At 39.3% G+C, this 18,414-nt stretch overlaps 1 protein-coding gene across 1 annotated transcript; it reads right to left on the reverse strand.

The window, feature by feature from the left end:
• Positions 1-10,575: 10,575 nt before the first annotated feature.
• Positions 10,576-18,122, reverse strand: LOC132833554 (mannan-binding lectin serine protease 1-like). The gene is made up of 4 exons (XM_060851916.1): positions 17,928-18,122; positions 14,678-14,855; positions 12,701-12,832; positions 10,576-10,592 (listed from the first exon to the last, which is right to left on the reverse strand). Exons 1-4 carry the CDS (start codon positions 18,120-18,122, stop codon positions 10,576-10,578), a joined length of 522 nt encoding a protein of 173 aa, XP_060707899.1.
• Between the last annotated feature and the right edge of the window lie 292 nt (positions 18,123-18,414).

The raw sequence follows: 18,414 nt of genomic DNA on the forward strand, positions 1-18,414 counted from the left end.
ATGAAGCTGTTGTATGTTTGAAGTCTTTGTCATTTCTAAGCTTCAGTATACTTTCAAGTATTAGATTGTTGTCAACTATTTCAGTTATCACCCTAATACCATAAGATCTATGAAGACTTTGCTTCCCCTAATTCAGAAGTGACTTGCATTTTTATGGTTTGAGGAAAAACTGAAGTCACTTGTTTTTGTCCAATCCATTTGGCAGAACAGTTATATATCTGGCTGATTTGACCACTTAGTGACTTTTTTAAAAAAAAGTCACTAACTTCCATAATGTATGTAGAGGAGAGTGTTGATCTCTGTTTTGGAATTTCATTCTGAATGAGTAATTTCTAAATTGTATGTGTTTGCACCATATATACCTTCAAACATTCCTTTGCCTGGAGAAGGTGAAACCAGTATTGCAAAATTCAATGACTACGTTGAGTTTCAGAACACCCATTCACAATTTGCAGATCTGCACAAGGTTAATGTCGTCCAATGAAAGAGGTTAAGTGGAGCCAAGGGCTGCTCATTCTAACCAAAGAATTAGTTAACCAGAGAGACGCCTTTAGAAGTGTCTGGAGATAAGCTTTCCATTGAATTGGGAATAGAATATTCATGTCCACTTTTTAGATGAAATACAATAAATATTTAATGTTTTTAAGCATTATTTTCTTCATAACTGGGGAGTGTTAACCACTTATTGCTGCACTAATCTCAATAAAGAGTTCATTAAAAAGTTGTACGATGAAAGCCTTTTATTTTGTCATTGGCTCACCCTTCAAATATTCTTCCCGAACATTTAATGGGTTTGTTGTATGTTAGAGAAAACTAAATTAATCTACACACGAGGAAAGCGACTTGATATCACACTCTGCTGTGTCACATATTTACTTATCAATTACCTTATAGTCCTGACTCTTATTTACCCTACTATTGTATGATGTGTTTAAATTTGCTCACACCTTCCCAAGGTCTGAGCAATCAACCTCACTTCATCTTTTCTTAGTATGGATATGTCTGGAATTGACTCTTCCTTGAGCCTTGTTTATAAAGTAAATCAAAAATTGTTTCATTATGTTGTACTTTCTAATGTTTTAGGTTGGTGAGCTGCCATGGAAAATTCAGTTCTTGCCATTGCATGAACGAAACATATTGCCTCTCGAGTATGACAGCCAGTGTCAGAGTTCCTATTCAAAATACTACTTGTATCCTGTTTTAATGAGAGAGCGAGAGATGTTCCAGATTTAGCTATCACCATAACTCGTTCAAGTGCCTATCTTTATTCATTGAAAATGTCAGCTCACCAACTAAGGGGATAATTCAGCCAATAACCACTTGTTCTTCTCGAAATAGTCACTGTATAATATTTATGTCTGAAAACGTGGGCACATTACTGCTTATATAAAGAAAAGATTATGGTCTGAAGCAGAATTCTTTAAATTCATTGAATCCCACCAATTTTATGCTCACATTTTAATTCTTGGCAATATTGAAATTTAATGGTACAGTTTTCCTTCTGTATATTTGAGAGTTTGACCTGCAATCTGGTTCAAACCTATGCTTTTCTCGTAAAAGGGTTATTCAGTCTCATATCCATTTTGGCTGTCTGCAAGAACTCATTAAGTCTCATTCTGCAATCTTCACTGTGACCCTACTGTCCTGAACAGTTACTTCCAGATGCCAGTTACTAATGCAATTAGAAGTTTTCTTTCCTCTGGTAGCCTGTGACAAAAGAAACTAATCACGTTGATTACCTGTCAGTGGAGCTGTTTGTTTACTTATTGTTCATGTTGATTTTGAACATCTCCACAAAATTTCTGCTTGCCTGAAAACTAATTTCGCTGATGTCTTCATGAATGCTACGAAGTTTGTTGTCCTGAATTGGACACTTCCAGTGAGGCCAAAAATGTTACGTAAAGGTTTTCATGCCCAGTCTGGGCATGCACCTCCTGGACAGATGGGATTTTATCCTGTACATTCTGATCCAAACAGAGAATTGTGCTTTGTTAATTTATTTCAGTGTAAAATTAATTGACATTTGGCAACTCCTCAAAGAAAATGCCCTATGAGTTTTTTAGTTGGAAGAAAGTGAACAATGTCCATTTTTATTCCGACCACTAGCAAGCTCATAGTTTATAATGTTTTGAAATTGTCTCAACTCCAACTTTGGAACTGTTTTGTGTAAGAATAAAGTTAAAAGGTGAAATCCCATGTATTGATCAATAAGAGAATTCACTATTTGCTATTACCCTGTCACTAAATTTGCCTGGGAGTGGCACTTGCTCTTATGTAAACTAGTAAACGTGTTAGAATATGCTTCAAACACTTCTTGGAAGTACAAAAAAAGTGCTTCATTAGAATTAAATGCAGTACTTATTTGAGAGCATGAAATTAATAAATTCTTGTGCTTTTTGTTGCGGATTGTCTCTAAACTATTTCATAGTAAGAACATAAACAAAATTTTGTCCATTCACATTCATTGCCATTCAGTGAGATTTAACAGTAGGCAAGTGAAATGGTGGAACTTGCATATAAAGCTTCCTCTTGCATTTTTGTTATCCATAGTTAGTAACAATAGTTCAATCAAACAAATCTTCAACTGATGCCAAACAAAGATGGTTCAACTGATGAAACCAGTATTATGTAGAGTTGTTTCCTGTTGTTCAATCTCATTTTCTAATCTTTGACTAGCTTTGAATACGATCACTCTTTGGGACAAAAATACATTGAAGATTGCTGCAATTTGATACTAGTGTTGGATATTTGAGCTTTAAATGTACTTTTAAATTTAACCCAACTGTATCTGCTGACATATGAGTTAATCTATATTACTATTATGGATCATGTTGGCAAAGTAATAGAAAACTTTAGGAAATCAGGCAGTTCATGCACACTTACAAACAGGAAGCCTTAACACAGGTTTGAAGTTCATTCAGTTACAGTGAACTTCATACTGGTTGCAGCATGCATATAACTTCAGTAGATATTTTGTCTGTTCTTAATGTAAGGCTGCTTCTATGTCACTAGCCTTGACAGTCTGAGGAGATCAGAGTAAACAATATTCTATCACTTCTCCCACAACTCTACAGTGCAATAAACAATTTAATATTATCCAAAATTGGATTCCCTTCGGGAGGAAATGTTTCATTTCCAGCAAAGGGCGTAGATATTAACAGGAACATTGTATTTAACAGGCTTAAGTTGGTTAATAGTGTACTTACCATCCTCTTCTGTGATACTAAGATGTAAACTTCAAAGAAGTACAGTACCAAGGACTTCGGGCGAATAGCTTAAAAATAGAATCGAGCTGAGCAAAAACAAAGTGGGGAGTGTAGTAAAATTAGTAAGCTGTCAGAACAAGTCATTGCTTGGAATTGAGGTGGCAACATTGGCTGTTATTTAAGAATTGTGTACAGGACGTTTTGGGAAAGATACTGGGACAGATGTGGTTTTGAGCTGAGCACCAGTATTTAGTTCTAATTGGTAGGCTGTCTGCAATAAGCAAGTGGAGGAGGAAATTATAATATGATGTGAACTTTGGTAATCTGTGGCTTAAGTTAATGAAATATAGCCACATGGTAACAAGGTGAAGGACAATGAAAATAATTCCTGGAATGTATACTGATTATTGTGTTTTGATTGCAATGTAAAACTAGTGGGAAATTGTAAGCAGGAGTCTGACTGGAGAAGCGTACTCTTTCACAGATGCACACATGCACATGGGCAAGACATGACAGTCAACTTTACTGGTTACTAGAATGGCAGGCATGAACTTAATGGCTGGGTTTTTTTAAAATGGCTTGCTTCTTATCCTTGAAGTTTAACACAGCATTTTTTCTTGTCCTATGGATATAAGGTGTTTGATAGCTGTTCTATTAAAAATGATTATAATTTGGATTTTGTGGTGGCTTGTGAGTTTCCCCTCCGTAAATGTTTAATAGTTTCAGAAATACTAAGAATTCAATTATCATGTTTTCAAAGCGTGGCAGTGCTTTGGGTGATAGTTTGTTTGAATTCAGGGAGTTTACAAAGTAAATATTGAGAATTAGTTTTGTTTGTTTAAGGATGAGGAACTATTTCATGAGGGGTTTGAATGCATCGCTTTGAAGGCTTTTGTTTTTCAGTTGAGATCTTACTGGAAGATGGATACGTGAAATAGTTTTTCATGAAAAAATAAGATAGTTGAGAATGATAAGGAAACTGACTACCTTGCTGTAAGGATTTTAATTTGACAGTTCCAGTGCAGAAAAATTGGTTGGAAAGTTGATAAAATTTCAGTTGTGACTAATTGATGTAGAGACTCCTAAAGACTCGAGACTGGAAATTCAAAGAACAGTTTGGGACGCATGAGAAGGGAGCCCTTTCTGGTATTTGTATACAAAGCATGTTGGTGAGAAGGATTGTATTTTTTTTACTGTTTTGAACCCTTTCAAATTGTTATGTGTAGATAGTTTTATTCTATTTTATCTTTACATAATAAACAATTTATTGTTGAAACCAAATCTGCAAGATGGTTTGCTTGTTTCGGTGAAATACATTTTATTAAATGATGACATGATCTGTCAAGCCAAATTTCAGCCTGGTATTTGACTTGTCCAGCAATAACAGCTGAGATCATAACACCTATTTCGTTCAACCTTTCTGCAACTAATCCAGCAACCTTCAAGAAGTTTCCCGGTTTCTTTTTTTTTGCATTTAGCATTGTTTTCAGCATGGAGGTCCAGTCTTCCTACACTTGCATTGTTCTGGGGGTTAATGTTGGGTACTTCACTTCGTCCTCAGGTCAAATCTGGCCAGAATTATGTCGAACAATGTTTTCTTTAATTCCACTTGGTTTCTCCAAATGAAAAATGGCAGTCTTGAAAGATAAATTGGTCTTGGAATATGTACCTTTTTTGTCCATATGGAATATTATTTGTTGACACCCTATTCAAGATACCCCATTTCAGTCCTTTGTTCTTCATTTAGTACAATAACTCTTGTTAACACCAGTTTAATGCTGTCATCCCTCAAGATAGAAAATAACTGCTTTCAGTATTCAGATTCATCTTTTACATGGTACATAACTGTTTCTTCCTTATGATTATCTCCATTGTAAGCCCAACAACTCTTGCAGTTATCTCAATTAATTTCCTCAAAATTCTAGTTTCTCTATCTCCACAGCATTGGTTCTGCCAGCTTCCTGCTAGTGCTGCAATACGTCCTTTTTCTTCAACCAACGATTCCCTCCATGGAGGTTGACTGAAGTGACAGCCTGTCCACTTGCTACATTACTGCCATCATTCCTTTGTTTCTATCCTAGAAGCATCATATAGTCTGCTGCTTATTAACATCTGTCCAAGCAAAATCAATATTCAACTGATCTATTGCTATTTCCAATCCAATGCTACAGTTGTGGCACCTTCCCTTTCAATCCCATTTCTCCCAATGTTAAGGGAAAATCCTGTGTGCATCCACCATTTTTAACCTTTTAAGTGAGCTCTGCACTTAGCGGGTAAAATTTCATTACCTTTATTTCCAAACATCCACAATCTTCATTTCATGGTTTAACTTGTGTTTCAATTTCTGGTGGAAACAACCAATATCTGCAACAAATTGAGTATTTGGCTACTCTGTACTTTTTGTCCTCTCCTACTTCCTGTCAGGAATCTAACGCTTTGTTTTTTTTTCCCCATTCTAATTGTTTAAATAATAATGTCATCTTCCATGCCAGTGCTTCCATTATGTCTTTTTCTTCAGCTGAGAATTTTCCACCATTGTGACAACAGGACACTTGACTGCACCATTCTATTTCTACATTTCTGCTTTCATCAATTAACCTGTCTTGAGAACCTCCTTCACTTTAGTCACGAGCCTTCACATTCAATTAATCACTCTCCAAAGATCTTTTTCCTTCCCGATTCAACTCTGTAAGACTTGCTGAGATGCAATATGTTGGAGGAATGTGCAGTCACACTGGGAGGGTGGGAGTGTTATGCTGGGGCTTTTTTTGTGCTTGATTTCCAGCTGTAAGTCTGGATATGCCTTGCAAATACTACAACACCACAATGGGGCTAACAACATAGGCAAGGGTAGAATGGAGGACCTGTTTGAGGATTATCAAGCGCTAGAAATGAAATTAATGAACAAGTCCTCAAGGGTCATAATCTCCAGATTACTGCCTGAGCCCAATGCAAGTTGGCCTAGGGAACCAAAAAAAAACTTGACTAAGGGAATGGTGGGAAAGAGGGGTTCCATTGCATGGGACATTGGCATCGGTTTTGGAGCTGGGGAGGGTGATGGAGGAGAAGAGATCTGTACCGATGGGATGATCTCCACCTGAACTGTTCTGGAGCCTGTGTTCTAGAAAGAAGGTCATCACTAAGACTTCAGATTTCTCCAGCTTCCTCATTTCCCCTCCCCCCACCTTGTCTCAGTCGGTTCCCTCAACTCAGCACCGCCCTCCTAACCTGCAATCCTCTTCCTGACCTCTCCGCCCCCACCCCACTCCGGCCTATCACCCTCACCTTGACCTCCTTCCACCTATCCCACCTCCATCGCCCCTCCCCCTAGTCCCTCCTCCCTACCTTTTATCTCAGCCGGCTTGGCTCTCTCTCTCTTATTCCTGATGAAGGGCTTATGCTCGAAACGTCGAATTCTCTATTCCTGAGATGCTGCCTGGCCTGCTGTGCTTTGACCAGCAACACATTTGCAGCTGTGATCTCCAGCATCTGCAGACCTCATTTTTTACACTAAGACTTCAAACAAGAGTTGAAAAGGGAAAACAACAGGAAGTATGGTGATACACAAAAAGTTAAGCAGCAGGTTAGTATGTATGCAGGAGAGCAAGTTCAAGACAGACTATGAAAGAAGCAAAACTGAAGGATAACTTGGGAGGTATTAGAGATGTCAATCAAAATGGTAAGAAAGCTAGCATAAAGGCACTTTACCTGAATGCCCGTCGTTTTCATAACAAGGTTGTTGAGTTAATGGCACAAATCGTGAAGAAGGGCTCGTGTCCATTACGTCAATTCTCCTGCACCTTAGATGCTGCCTGACCTGCTGTGATTTTCCAGCAACACATTTTCAGCACAAATCATCGTGAACAAATATGATTTGATAGCCATCAAGGAGACATTGTTGTGGAATGGTCATGATTGGAAATTAAATATCCAGGGATACCAGACTACTCAATGAGACAGGAATGCAAGAGGTGGTGTAGCTCTGATATTCGAGGACAACATCAGAGTGGTGCTGAGAGATGATATAGGTTCTACGAAGCATCAGTCGAGTCTATTTGGAAGGGAATTAAGAATTCCAGGAAGAAAATGTCATTGATAGCCTATAGACTAAACCTATCAAATAATATCACATTCAGACAGGCAATATAAGGAATAACTAATGCCTGCAAAAATGGTACAGCTATTATGAGGAGATTTTAATCTGCATACAGATTGGTGGGGCCAACTCAAGTCGGATTAGCCTTGAGGGGTCAATTGAGAGTATCCATAATAGTTTTTGTGAACCACATGTAATGGAACTAATGAGGGAACAAGGGCAGGTCATGTTTCATGAATCTCCTGGAATTCTATGGAGACATTTCAAGCAAGGAGTAAAACGGCGATCCAGTCAATGGGATGTACCTAGATTTTCAAAAGGTCTTTGACAAGGTGCCACACATGAGGCTGCTGCATAAGATGAGGATGCATGATATTAGGGGTAGAGTATTAGCATGGATAGAGGGTTGTTTGACAGGAAGCAAAGAGTGAAGATAAATGAGTGTTATTCTGGCTGGCAATCAGTGACTAGTGGTGTGCCTCAGGGATAGGTGTTGGACTGCAATTATTTACAAATTATACAGATTTAGAGTTGTGGACCACATGTACGGTGTCAAAATTTGTTGATGCTGAGTGGAGAACAAAGTGTGCAGAGGAACATTGGTTCACTAGGTTGATTCTGGCGTTGGGGTTGACTTATGAAGAGAGGCTGAGTAGGTTGGAATTATATTCATTGATATTCAGAAGAATGGGGCGGGGTGGTTCTAATAGAAACATAAAATTATGAAGGGAATCGATAAAATAGAAGTATGATGTTTCCACTGGTAAGAAAGACTTGGACAAGAGGGCATGGCCTCAAGATTAGAGGAAACAAGTTTAGAACTGAACTGAGAAGGAACTTCTTCATACAGAGGGTTGTTAATGTATGGAATTCGTTGCCCAGGGAAGTAGTTGATGCTACTTCAGTAATCACCTTTTAAAGCTAAGATAATACTTAGAAAAATAAAGCAATTAAGGGTAAGTGGAGCTCAGTCCACAAAATTGCGTGGCGAAGCAGGCTCGAAGGCCTGGACGGCCTGCTCCTAGTTCTTATTTTCTTACACACTGTTTTGAACAACTGGTGGCCATAATTCTGCTATACCCACTTACACTCCTTTAAACACAAAATTTGTTTCTTGTCACATTGCCACCTCCTCTTGGCTTGCATCATTTGTTAATTCATCATCCTTGCTTTCCATCCTATTGGAGGTCTTCCTTTTGTTCCTCTGTTCCCCCTTTTCAAGCCTCTCTCTTTGCTTAATACCTATTACATTTCTAATCTTTGTCTACTGATGAAAAGTTATAGACCTAATAGGTTTCCATTTTTACAAATGTTGCCTGACTTGCTGAGTATTTTCATAATATTTTGCCTTTATTCATGATTGACATTCAGAGTGGGGGTTGTCAGAAATATTATACAAATAGGCTCGTCAGCCCCTCATTCTGCCAGTCATCAAGCATCTAACCTCTGGGATGCCCGGACCAACCAACCCAACCACCCCGTGGCTCAACACTTTAACTCTCCCTCCCACTCCACCATCGCCAGAACATAACACGACGGTTGGAGGAAGAGCGCCTCATCTTCCACCTGGGAACCCTCCAACCACAAGGGATGAACTCAGATTTCTTCAGTTTCCTCATTTCCCCTTTCCCCCCCCCCCCCCCCCCCATCTTGTCTCAGTCGATTCCCTCGAACTCAGCACCACCCTCCTAACCTGCAATTTTCTTCCTGACCTCTCCGCCCCCATCCCACTCTGGCCTATCACCCTCACCTTGACCTCCTTCCACCTATCTCATCTCCATTGCCCCTCCCCCAAGTCCCTCCTCCCTACCTTTTATCTTAGCCTGCTGGACACACTTTCCTCATTCCTGATGAAGGGCTTTTGCCCGAAACGTCGAATTTCCTCTTCCTTGGATGCTGCCTGACCTGCTGCGCTTTAACCAGCAACACATTTTCAGCTCTGATCTCCAGCATCTGCAGACCTCACTTTTTACTCATCTATTTATTGTAATTCTATTTTCAGTATTTGGCCCATAGCCTTGTATGTTGTCATAAGAAAAAGAACTGCAGATACTAAGATTTTAAAATAAAAATAGAAATTGCCAGCAATTCCTGATCTTGTATGTTATAGTGTTTCAAGCACCAATCTAAAATTTCTTAAATGTCTTTGAAGCTTCCTGTCTACTAGAATAAGACAATATCCTTTATTATAATAGAATATGCTGGCCTCTTTGGCAATGAATTCCAGACACCCTATGTGCTTGGTGTGTGAAAAAATGTTTTTTTTTCTCATTGACTCTCAACTGTCTGCTCCTTGCCTTTTAAGTCTGTGCTTCCTGGTTACTGACCCCTCTAATAAGGGGATAAATGTCTGCCTATTGATCCAATCAATGTCCCTCCACTTTGTATGCCTCAATCAGATTCTGTCTCCTCTTTCTTCCCCTACACACTCCCACTCTTCACTACTCTGGGGGGTGGGGGGAAGAGAGGTTGTCTTTGAGAAGGTGGAGTGAGCTGCTTTCTTCAACCACTACTCTTTGTTTTTGGCAAGCCCACAATGGCATTAGGGAAGGAGCAGCAGAATTTTGACCCAGTGACCTTGAAGGAACAGCAATATGTCTTCAAGTCAAGAGGGCAACTTGCAAGTGCTGATGTTATCATGAACTGCTGTCCTTGATCTTCAAAATGGAAATGGTTGTGGGTTTGGAAGATGCTGTCTAAAGAATTTGGTGAATTTCTTCAGTGCATATTGTAGATGGTACGCACCACTGCTACTGATGGTCAGTGGTAGATGAGTGCTAAATTTCACAGGCACCGTTCCCAAAAACGTTCCTTCAGTTTTACTACTGCAATGTTATATTGCTGCTCAGAGTTGACTGAAGTCGATCCTTGCAACCAAAAGCTTATTAAATCATACACAATAATTACAAAGGTAAATAGGAGACACGGTTCTATAACCTCTGCTCAGTTTTCAGCTGTGCCTAATGATAGCAGGCATCACCAATGAGATATGCTACTCATTAGCAAAACAGGACTTAATGATTAACCTACCAATCTCAAGCAAACATTCCCCGAAAGTTAATCTTACATTTGAAAACTAGAAAAGTGATCACTCCTGCTTCAGTTTTTACTTGGTGCCTTATGTTCTCAATAAAATGTCAGTAAAAGCAACAGAAGATATTTGGTTAGTTTAATGCAGCTCAGTAGATTATGAATAATTGTCAGGCATCTCTCAAGCATTTCATTGCCATTTCCTGATGTACCAAGGCTGGCGTTTGGATTGCAATTTCGTGGTTACACTTTGCGGATGACTGGAAAAGAAGCAAAAGGTGGCGTTTTAATGGAAAAAGGAACTGTCAGTCTACACCAGTATCTGACACACGAACTGGCTATAAACTCTACTAGTACTAGTGGATCAGGGAAGTGATTGTCTCCCGAGGACTGGCACATTTTCAGCTCATTTATTTTATAATACTGAAAAATTGCCAATATGATCTTCCAACACGAGATGTGTTGATTATTGTAATTGCAATGCTAAAACTAAATGCCCCATGAATTTATAAAATATTGGCTTCTAAATGTTTTACAATTTTCCTATTTTGGTGACATTTTATCCTCTTGGTTCATTTCTTCTGTTTAGTTCAATTTTGACCTTTTTAATCTTGTCAATCCATTTTGCTTTTTTAGGAAATTTAGATTTTTCACTTGCCTGATTATTTCTGATGATTATATCTCTGCTTTGGAAGTGAAGTAAAGGTCTATGGTGTAGTTATATTGTAGCAATTGAGCTTACGTTTGTTATGACTGTTAATTTACTTGCACTGCCAGTAATAAGTTAGTCTCATTTCACATGATACAACAGCAACCTGCCTTTCTTGGAAAGGCAAATCAGGACAGGAATTATTCAGTTAATGGTAAGGTCCCGAACAAAGAGACCTTGGAGTGCAGGCTCACAGTACCGTGAAAGTAGAATCACAAGTAGACAGGGTAGTGAAGGAGGAGTTTTATATGCTTACCTTTATTAGTCAGTGCATTCAGTACAGGACATTGATTAGGCTATTATTGGAATACTGTGTTAAGTTCTGCTCTCCCTACTATAGGAAGGATGTTGTTCAGATAAGACTTACAAGGATGTTGGAAAGTTTGAGCTATAGGGCTAGGCTGAATAGGCTTGGGGCTATATTAACGAGAATGTCAATAGGCTGACATTTTAGAGGTTTATAAAATCATGAGAGTATGGATAGGTTAAGTAGAGAAGATTGTTTCTCTGGGGTGGTGAGAACTAGACAGCATAGCTTTAAGGTGAGAAGGGAAAGAGTTAAAAGAGACCTAAGATGTAACATTTTCATTGAGGGTGGTGCATGTGTGGAATGAGCTGCCAAAGGAAGTGGTGGAGACTGATACAATTAGAATGTTTGAAAGGTATCTGGATGGATATATGAATAGGAAGGATTTAGAGGGATTTGGGTCAAATGCTGGCAAATGGGACTAAATTAATTTTTTTAGGATGTGCTCACCATGGATAAGTTATAGACTGAAGTGTTTGTTTCCATGCTTTATAGCTCTATGACTCTTTGGTAATGCAACCCAACGCTGTATGTGGTTGAATTTTTTCTTGGAACATAAATTATATCACACTTTGATTTAAGATCAGAGTTTCAGTTTGTTGAACTTGACATTTAACAGGTTGTTGTCAATATAATAGCAGTGCATGTTAAGTTTCAGTAGAAGCTTATTTTTAATTACCTTTTTCAGGCAGGTCCATGACAAATCTGAGCCACAGACTTTCTGGCCCAGAAGTAAGAACACTACCACTACACCACATAGTAGAAGCTATGATGCCTGTATAAACCTTATAGATGAGGGAATTCTAAGCAATTTTAAAATCTCATTCCTGATCAAGACTTTGCTTCACTTACCGTAAACTAATGACTAATTTATGTTTTTATTGAAGATTCTGTTTCAAATACCAATTTAACTGGTTAAAAATTCCAGCTGTGAGACTTTGTAAAGTATTATTGATCACTTGACTAATTGGGATATATCAGAAAGAGTAGCCATACTCATAATAGAGCCTGCAGACACCTACAGCTTACTGTCCCATGAGCTATACTTTTGCTGGGAGCTCTTCTCTGATGAAAGAAGGCAAAGAACTATCCCTGAGATCAGTATTCAGTTTTCATTAAACAAGTGAAAGGCCCGTATCAAAATACCCTGTGCATTTTTTTTCTTTTTCTCCCCATTGATAAATACCCATTCACTACTTGAAATGAAAAGCCTATTTTGTGGGGAACTGTAGATACAGTTCTGTGTCCAGTTGCTTCATGGTGCTGTGTTTTCAAGTAGACCATTAACAGAAATGAGAAGCTGTGGGTCGAGGTTCAACTCTGAGCCCCACAATTCATTTCGATTTTCTTACCTCTGCAGATCTTGTTATCTGAGTCTAGGAAGTAACCTGGCTTACAGGAGCAGTAGTACCCTCCCAGATAGTTATGGCAGTAATGGTCACAGGATGGTTCTTCAAAAGCTGTCTGATCACACTCGTCAATGTCTAACAAGGCAAGATGAGATAGAAAATCAGTCCTAACCTAAATCAAAGGTGGAACACTTTCGAGAGCTCAATGGTTTCCTCTTTCTTTTGCTTTTATGAATCCTATCACCTTCCCGTTTACAGCATCTTACAGCATCGTTTTCAGAGTTGTAAATGAGTCCACTGTCCTATTATCAATTTGCCTTCACAACTATCATGGTCTGTGTAAAGAAATACTTCAACAACTTGCAATTCAATATAGATCTTCATGAGGTCACCAACAAGCCTTTTTTGTTTATAAAACTCTTTTAACTTAGTAAAACATCAAACTCTCTTGACAAAATTATCATCAAACTGACAGCATATTAAACCCTGAGGAATTGAAAGAAGACTAAATGCTTGACCAAAAAGATGGTGGATCCCAAAATAGGAGTGGGAAATAGTAAAGCAAAAAGGTGTATGGAGAATATTCCAGAACTTCCAGACTAGAAAGCCACAGGCACAGCCACCTATTGTGGGACGATAGAAATTGGGAATGCCAAAGAAACTTAGAATGGAGGATCACAGACATCTTGCAATATGAGGGGAGTTTACAAAACTAGGGAGAAGGTGAACCAAGTAGGGAATTGAACACAAAGAATGAAAATCTTCAGCATTTTTTGTAAAATATAGAATGCCTATGGTGTGGAAACAGGCCCTTTGACCCAACTCGTCCACACCGACCCTCCAAGACCCATTCTGCTATTACTCTACTTTTACCCCTGACTGATGCATCTAACCTACAAATCCCTGAACCTAAGAGGTAATTTAGTGCACAAACCCACATGAACCTTGCACTGTGGGAGGAAACCCAAGCAGGCACAGGGAGAATGTGCAAACTCCACACAGTTACCCGAGGCTGGAACAGAACACTGGTCCTTGCTGCTGTGAGGCGGTAGTGCTAACCACTGAGCCACCATGCCACCCAAACTTTATGCTCTCACTTTATGGCCTCATTGGGAGGCTTCCACTTGTACATTGACTACATTCAGCTATATCGCTCCTACTGCCAATTTAAGCCCCTTCACTGCTCCTGTGCTGTTTTAATGCTCATTTGACTACCCCGTGCTCTCCTGTACTGAGCACATTCACATCTATATATCTCAGTATAAACATTGTGCAGGATACTGTTCACTCAAACTTAAATAAGTGGGGAAGGTGATGGGGTATTATTGCTCAACTTCAGGAATTGACAGTCAAATGATGACTGTAAAATTGATTGCTGTAGAAACCAAGTGTGGTTCACTAATGCCCTTTAAATAAGAAACTATCCTCTTTATCTGATCTGACCGAAATGGGGCACCAGCAATGTGGTTGACTCTTGACTATCCTCTTGGCAACAAATGCCGACCCAGCCAACTACAATTTGATCTATTATGGACTGAGCACAAGGGTAATAAATGGATGGGATTTGTAGCAACATCTTACAGCATGTTATAGAAAGATGAAACAACAAAGAGGAGAGAAAATGAAAATAATGACAATGTTAGATGTCTAAAGCTTTGTGGGGGAAAAAAACAGGATTTTACAGAAGCTCTGGAAAACAGATGTGGAAGGATTTTGAGGAGGAGTTCCAGAAGACTGAGCAATAGCTGAATGAATGGTCACTGGTGGTAACACTGAGGACAAAGAAATCAATAGTCTCCATGCAGTGGAAGGTTCATGCGTTGTCCTGTTAGGAAGTCAAGGACCTTATAGTGAATGCATTTGGGTATAAGGTAACCTGCAGGGCCAGGCAAGGTTAAGATAGGAATCGCTTGCCATTTGTTCCATCCTAGCCCTTCACAGCTCTCTTGCATACAGATTACGTCTAAAATAACTTCTTACCTACGGCTGCATAATGTGCAGCAAATCCGGTGTAATTCTTCTCGTTTGAGTAATCAGTTCTGAATATCACTGTCATGTTGTTCCCTGTGGAGTAGAATCGTTTGTCACCGGGAACCTCTTCTGTATCTGTGCTAGTCTCGCCACACAGCTTGGCCAACTGTTTTCCATCTGTCAGGATCTGACCATAATTATAAAATATTTTGGGATTTCTTTTAAATTAGCTCCTTTTTTTTGTATCTGCTATTTTATGCCTACTTTTCTATGTTGCTCTAAGAATTAAAATCGATTGTATTAAAAACAGCATGTACATACAGTATACCTCTAGGACTTTAATGATTAACATTTTACACACTAGGGAATTTTATGCAAGCGACATGCTTATTAATTTCTGACAATTTTAAACCATTTTTCCAGCTTTTTTTTTTCTTTTTTATGATCCTTGTGCTATTGTTCATTCAGTTTTTTTACACTGAAATTGAAAGATACATTATTCTCTCAGTTCACAACTCTATCCCAATCAGCATAATGGGATGTCAGCTTTCATTCTGAACTCACTTTGTGGAATTAGCAGTTCCTGACTGCTCGTTCTCCAGCCTTCCATCACTCTAGAGTAATGTTAAGCACTTTGACTTTCACATGAAATAATCATCAACATGACCAGTTAGCTCATTGCATCTCTGTTTGCATCAGCTGCTGGTAATTACAGTAAACTCTGAGTCAAATCCCAGAGGATCTGTCTTCGAATCAGGTTAAGCACAGCTTAACCAGCCAAGACATGCCCATTTTCCACATGAATGTAACTTTAGGCAATCCAATTGGTTTACAAACGTTTCTAATACTTAAAACATTGAATTAGAAAGAACCTTTTTTTTTAATCTTTATTTTCATTTATTCATGCTGATGAACGTTATGTCCAATCTTGAGAAAGACTGGCATTTAAAATTGGAAAATTCCAAAGTAGTTTCTGTATAATGTGTTGATTTCTGACGAGTACAATGCAGTTTGTCACATCATCATTGGAGTCAAACATAGTACTGGTGTTTTGATCCTGCGTAATGGAATCCTGGAATATCTAATGTTCTTCAGAGCATTGGCCAGGGAGATAGGTGAGCAAGCAGGCAGTCATTCATCTGAATCTTCAGAACCATCTGCTGAAGAATCCACTGCAGCCATCATGCATTTCTTGGAATAACCTATTGCAGTCAAGATTGGACTCCACTCCAGTTTCCTGAGGGTGAGGGGAAAGTGTCTTGGTATTGGGTTGGTTGGCATCATCCTGCCCGTTGTTTTGTCTTGTGCAGCTGAAAGCTGCTTGAACCCTGTGTGGTTGGAGCCTCCTTGTGCTTGTGGCCTCTTTTGTCACCCTGCAGATCTTGTCTAGCATGAACGTAGCTGGCAAAGCAGTGAGATTGCTGTCCTGCTTCCAATCAGTGCACCCAATAGATTGTCATGGACTTTTCACATTCCTAATCATCCTGATACATGGGGCTAGAGCCTGGCCATGATGTTTGGAGGCAGGATTGTCATTTGATGATCTTCGGAACTGTGATGTCAGAGTTCGTGAGCAGTTGACGGAAATCTCCCTTTTCTTTTGTTGATTCATTGTTCCTCACACATGTCTCAATTTCTGGAAAGCATCCAGGTGTTTAATTTGTCTTGTACTGTGTGGGCAGTGTCTTCACTTTCACGAAGCCTCACAGCTTTTCAGTGCTATCCGTGTGGTCACAAAGCTATAATGCAGTCTTTGCCATCATATGTGCTCCCTTAAACATCAAACAGTGGCCTGCCAAAAGACAGTAAATACAACCCAATTTCATCCACATTAAAATGTCTTTCTGTCCAAATTCATTAAAGATAAGCATAAACCTATTTTGAGAGTCATTGCTGTCATAGCAACGGTGCTCTCACTTTTCACCAACCAAAAGACAATGTTGTGCCTTGTCTTGAAGTGGTTCAGCCATTTGTTGCTGCAGGTAAACTGTATGGTTGCCATGGAGATTTCCTTTCCTGCAGGATTGGGTTGAGATGGGAAAGTTCTCTAATGGCTGCCTTGAATTGCGTCAGTTTAGCTTCTCCAATATCTGGCAAAGCAGCCATTCTCACTCTCTTCTTATCGGAGACCATGTGTGTCATCGTTGAACCATTCCAAGATGCATCCTTGGTTTTCATAATGGTGGACAAACCTGAGGGTGGAACCTCACACTCTCCCATGAGGTCCACTTTCTGGTTCATGCAATGGGTTTTCCACTTGTCTTCTCTCCAATTTGGAACGCAGTTAACTTTCTCAAAAGTTTTGTCAATCCCACTACTTTGCAAGTTGCCTCGCCTGCGCATGTTTAGGCCCTACTGCTCCTTTTGATTGGCCAGGGAGATTGTGATCCTTTTTTGCCATGATTCCTTCTGGCAAAATTCAGATTACCTGAAATTCTGCACTGGTCAATCCAGGCTATCTGTGATCACCTGATTCTATAGTTTTTACTCTGCTGCTTGAGGTTAACTTTGATACAAGCAGAATTTTGTATCATCCAAGTGAGGGATATAGATAAGGTGAATGATAGGTGTCTTTTCCCCAGGGTGGAGAATATCAAGATGGTGGGGGTGGGGGGATAGCGGTGGTGGTATGTTTAAGGTGAGAGGATAAAGATTTAAAAAGGGCATGAGAGGCAACTATTTTACACGGAGTGGTTCATGTGTGGAATGAACTTCCAGACGAAATGGTGGATGTGGGTACAGTTACAAAGTTTAAAAGTTATTTGGATAAGTATATTAATAATAAAGGTTTGGAAGGATATGGGCCAACTGCAGGCATGTGGGGTTAGTTTAATTTGGGATTAGTTTATTTGGGATTATGGTCGGCATGGGCTGGTTGGTCTGAAGGGTCAGTTTCTGTGCTGTGTGACTGTCTGATTCTTTGCAGTTTCAGTTTATTAAATTTGCAACCGTATGAAAATAAACATTTTTGTACATGCTAAATTCAACAACAATCAACGCGTTTTTCATTATCATGCACAGTGATATGAATCTATTTTAAAAGCTCCACCACGTTTCTAGTAAAATCACGAACGTTTTTGACAATATAGATACTTTGTTGGCAACACCTGCAGCGAGAATCCTGTGAAAATGAATTCCAAATGTTGCTATAAAGACCAGATTAATTCTTACACCAATGTTGTTCCAGGATATCAGGTCTGTTGTTCAATCTATACCCAATACTTTCCTAAACTCAGTTATTCAATGGAAGTAGTGATACCTTAATGTGGTCATATTCACAGCGATAAGATGGTTCAAGGTTGAAGTGTGAGAAATACAGTTTTATCACAAATCCACTGGGGACAGAGATGTTCCAGGTCTGGTAGATATTATCTCCATATGCACTTGGAAAACCGGGAGATTGCAATTCCCCAAACCTCTCATTCAATGGAAAGCCAAGAAGTGCCGGAAGCATGGGTGAAACCCATAGGACTAACCTGGAAAAAACAATGACTTTAACTGAAATATACAATGTGGAATTGACTGGGCAGCAGCAGTTAGGAAAACTTTTATTTTCATGTATTTTTGTTCTCACTCCTGCCCAACTAGGTAGCCTCCAAGAACTCCATGCTCATCCAATTCCAGCTTCTTGTGAACACACCTGACTTTCTGCATGCCACCATTGGCATCAAGTCTTCAGCTGCTTGGGCCCTAAGATCTGGAATTTCATCATTAAATCTGTTACTCGTCCTTTAAGATGTTCCTTT

This window comes from Hemiscyllium ocellatum, chromosome 37 (genome assembly GCF_020745735.1).
Source record: "Hemiscyllium ocellatum isolate sHemOce1 chromosome 37, sHemOce1.pat.X.cur, whole genome shotgun sequence".
NCBI classification, from domain to species: Eukaryota; Metazoa; Chordata; class Chondrichthyes; order Orectolobiformes; family Hemiscylliidae; genus Hemiscyllium; species Hemiscyllium ocellatum.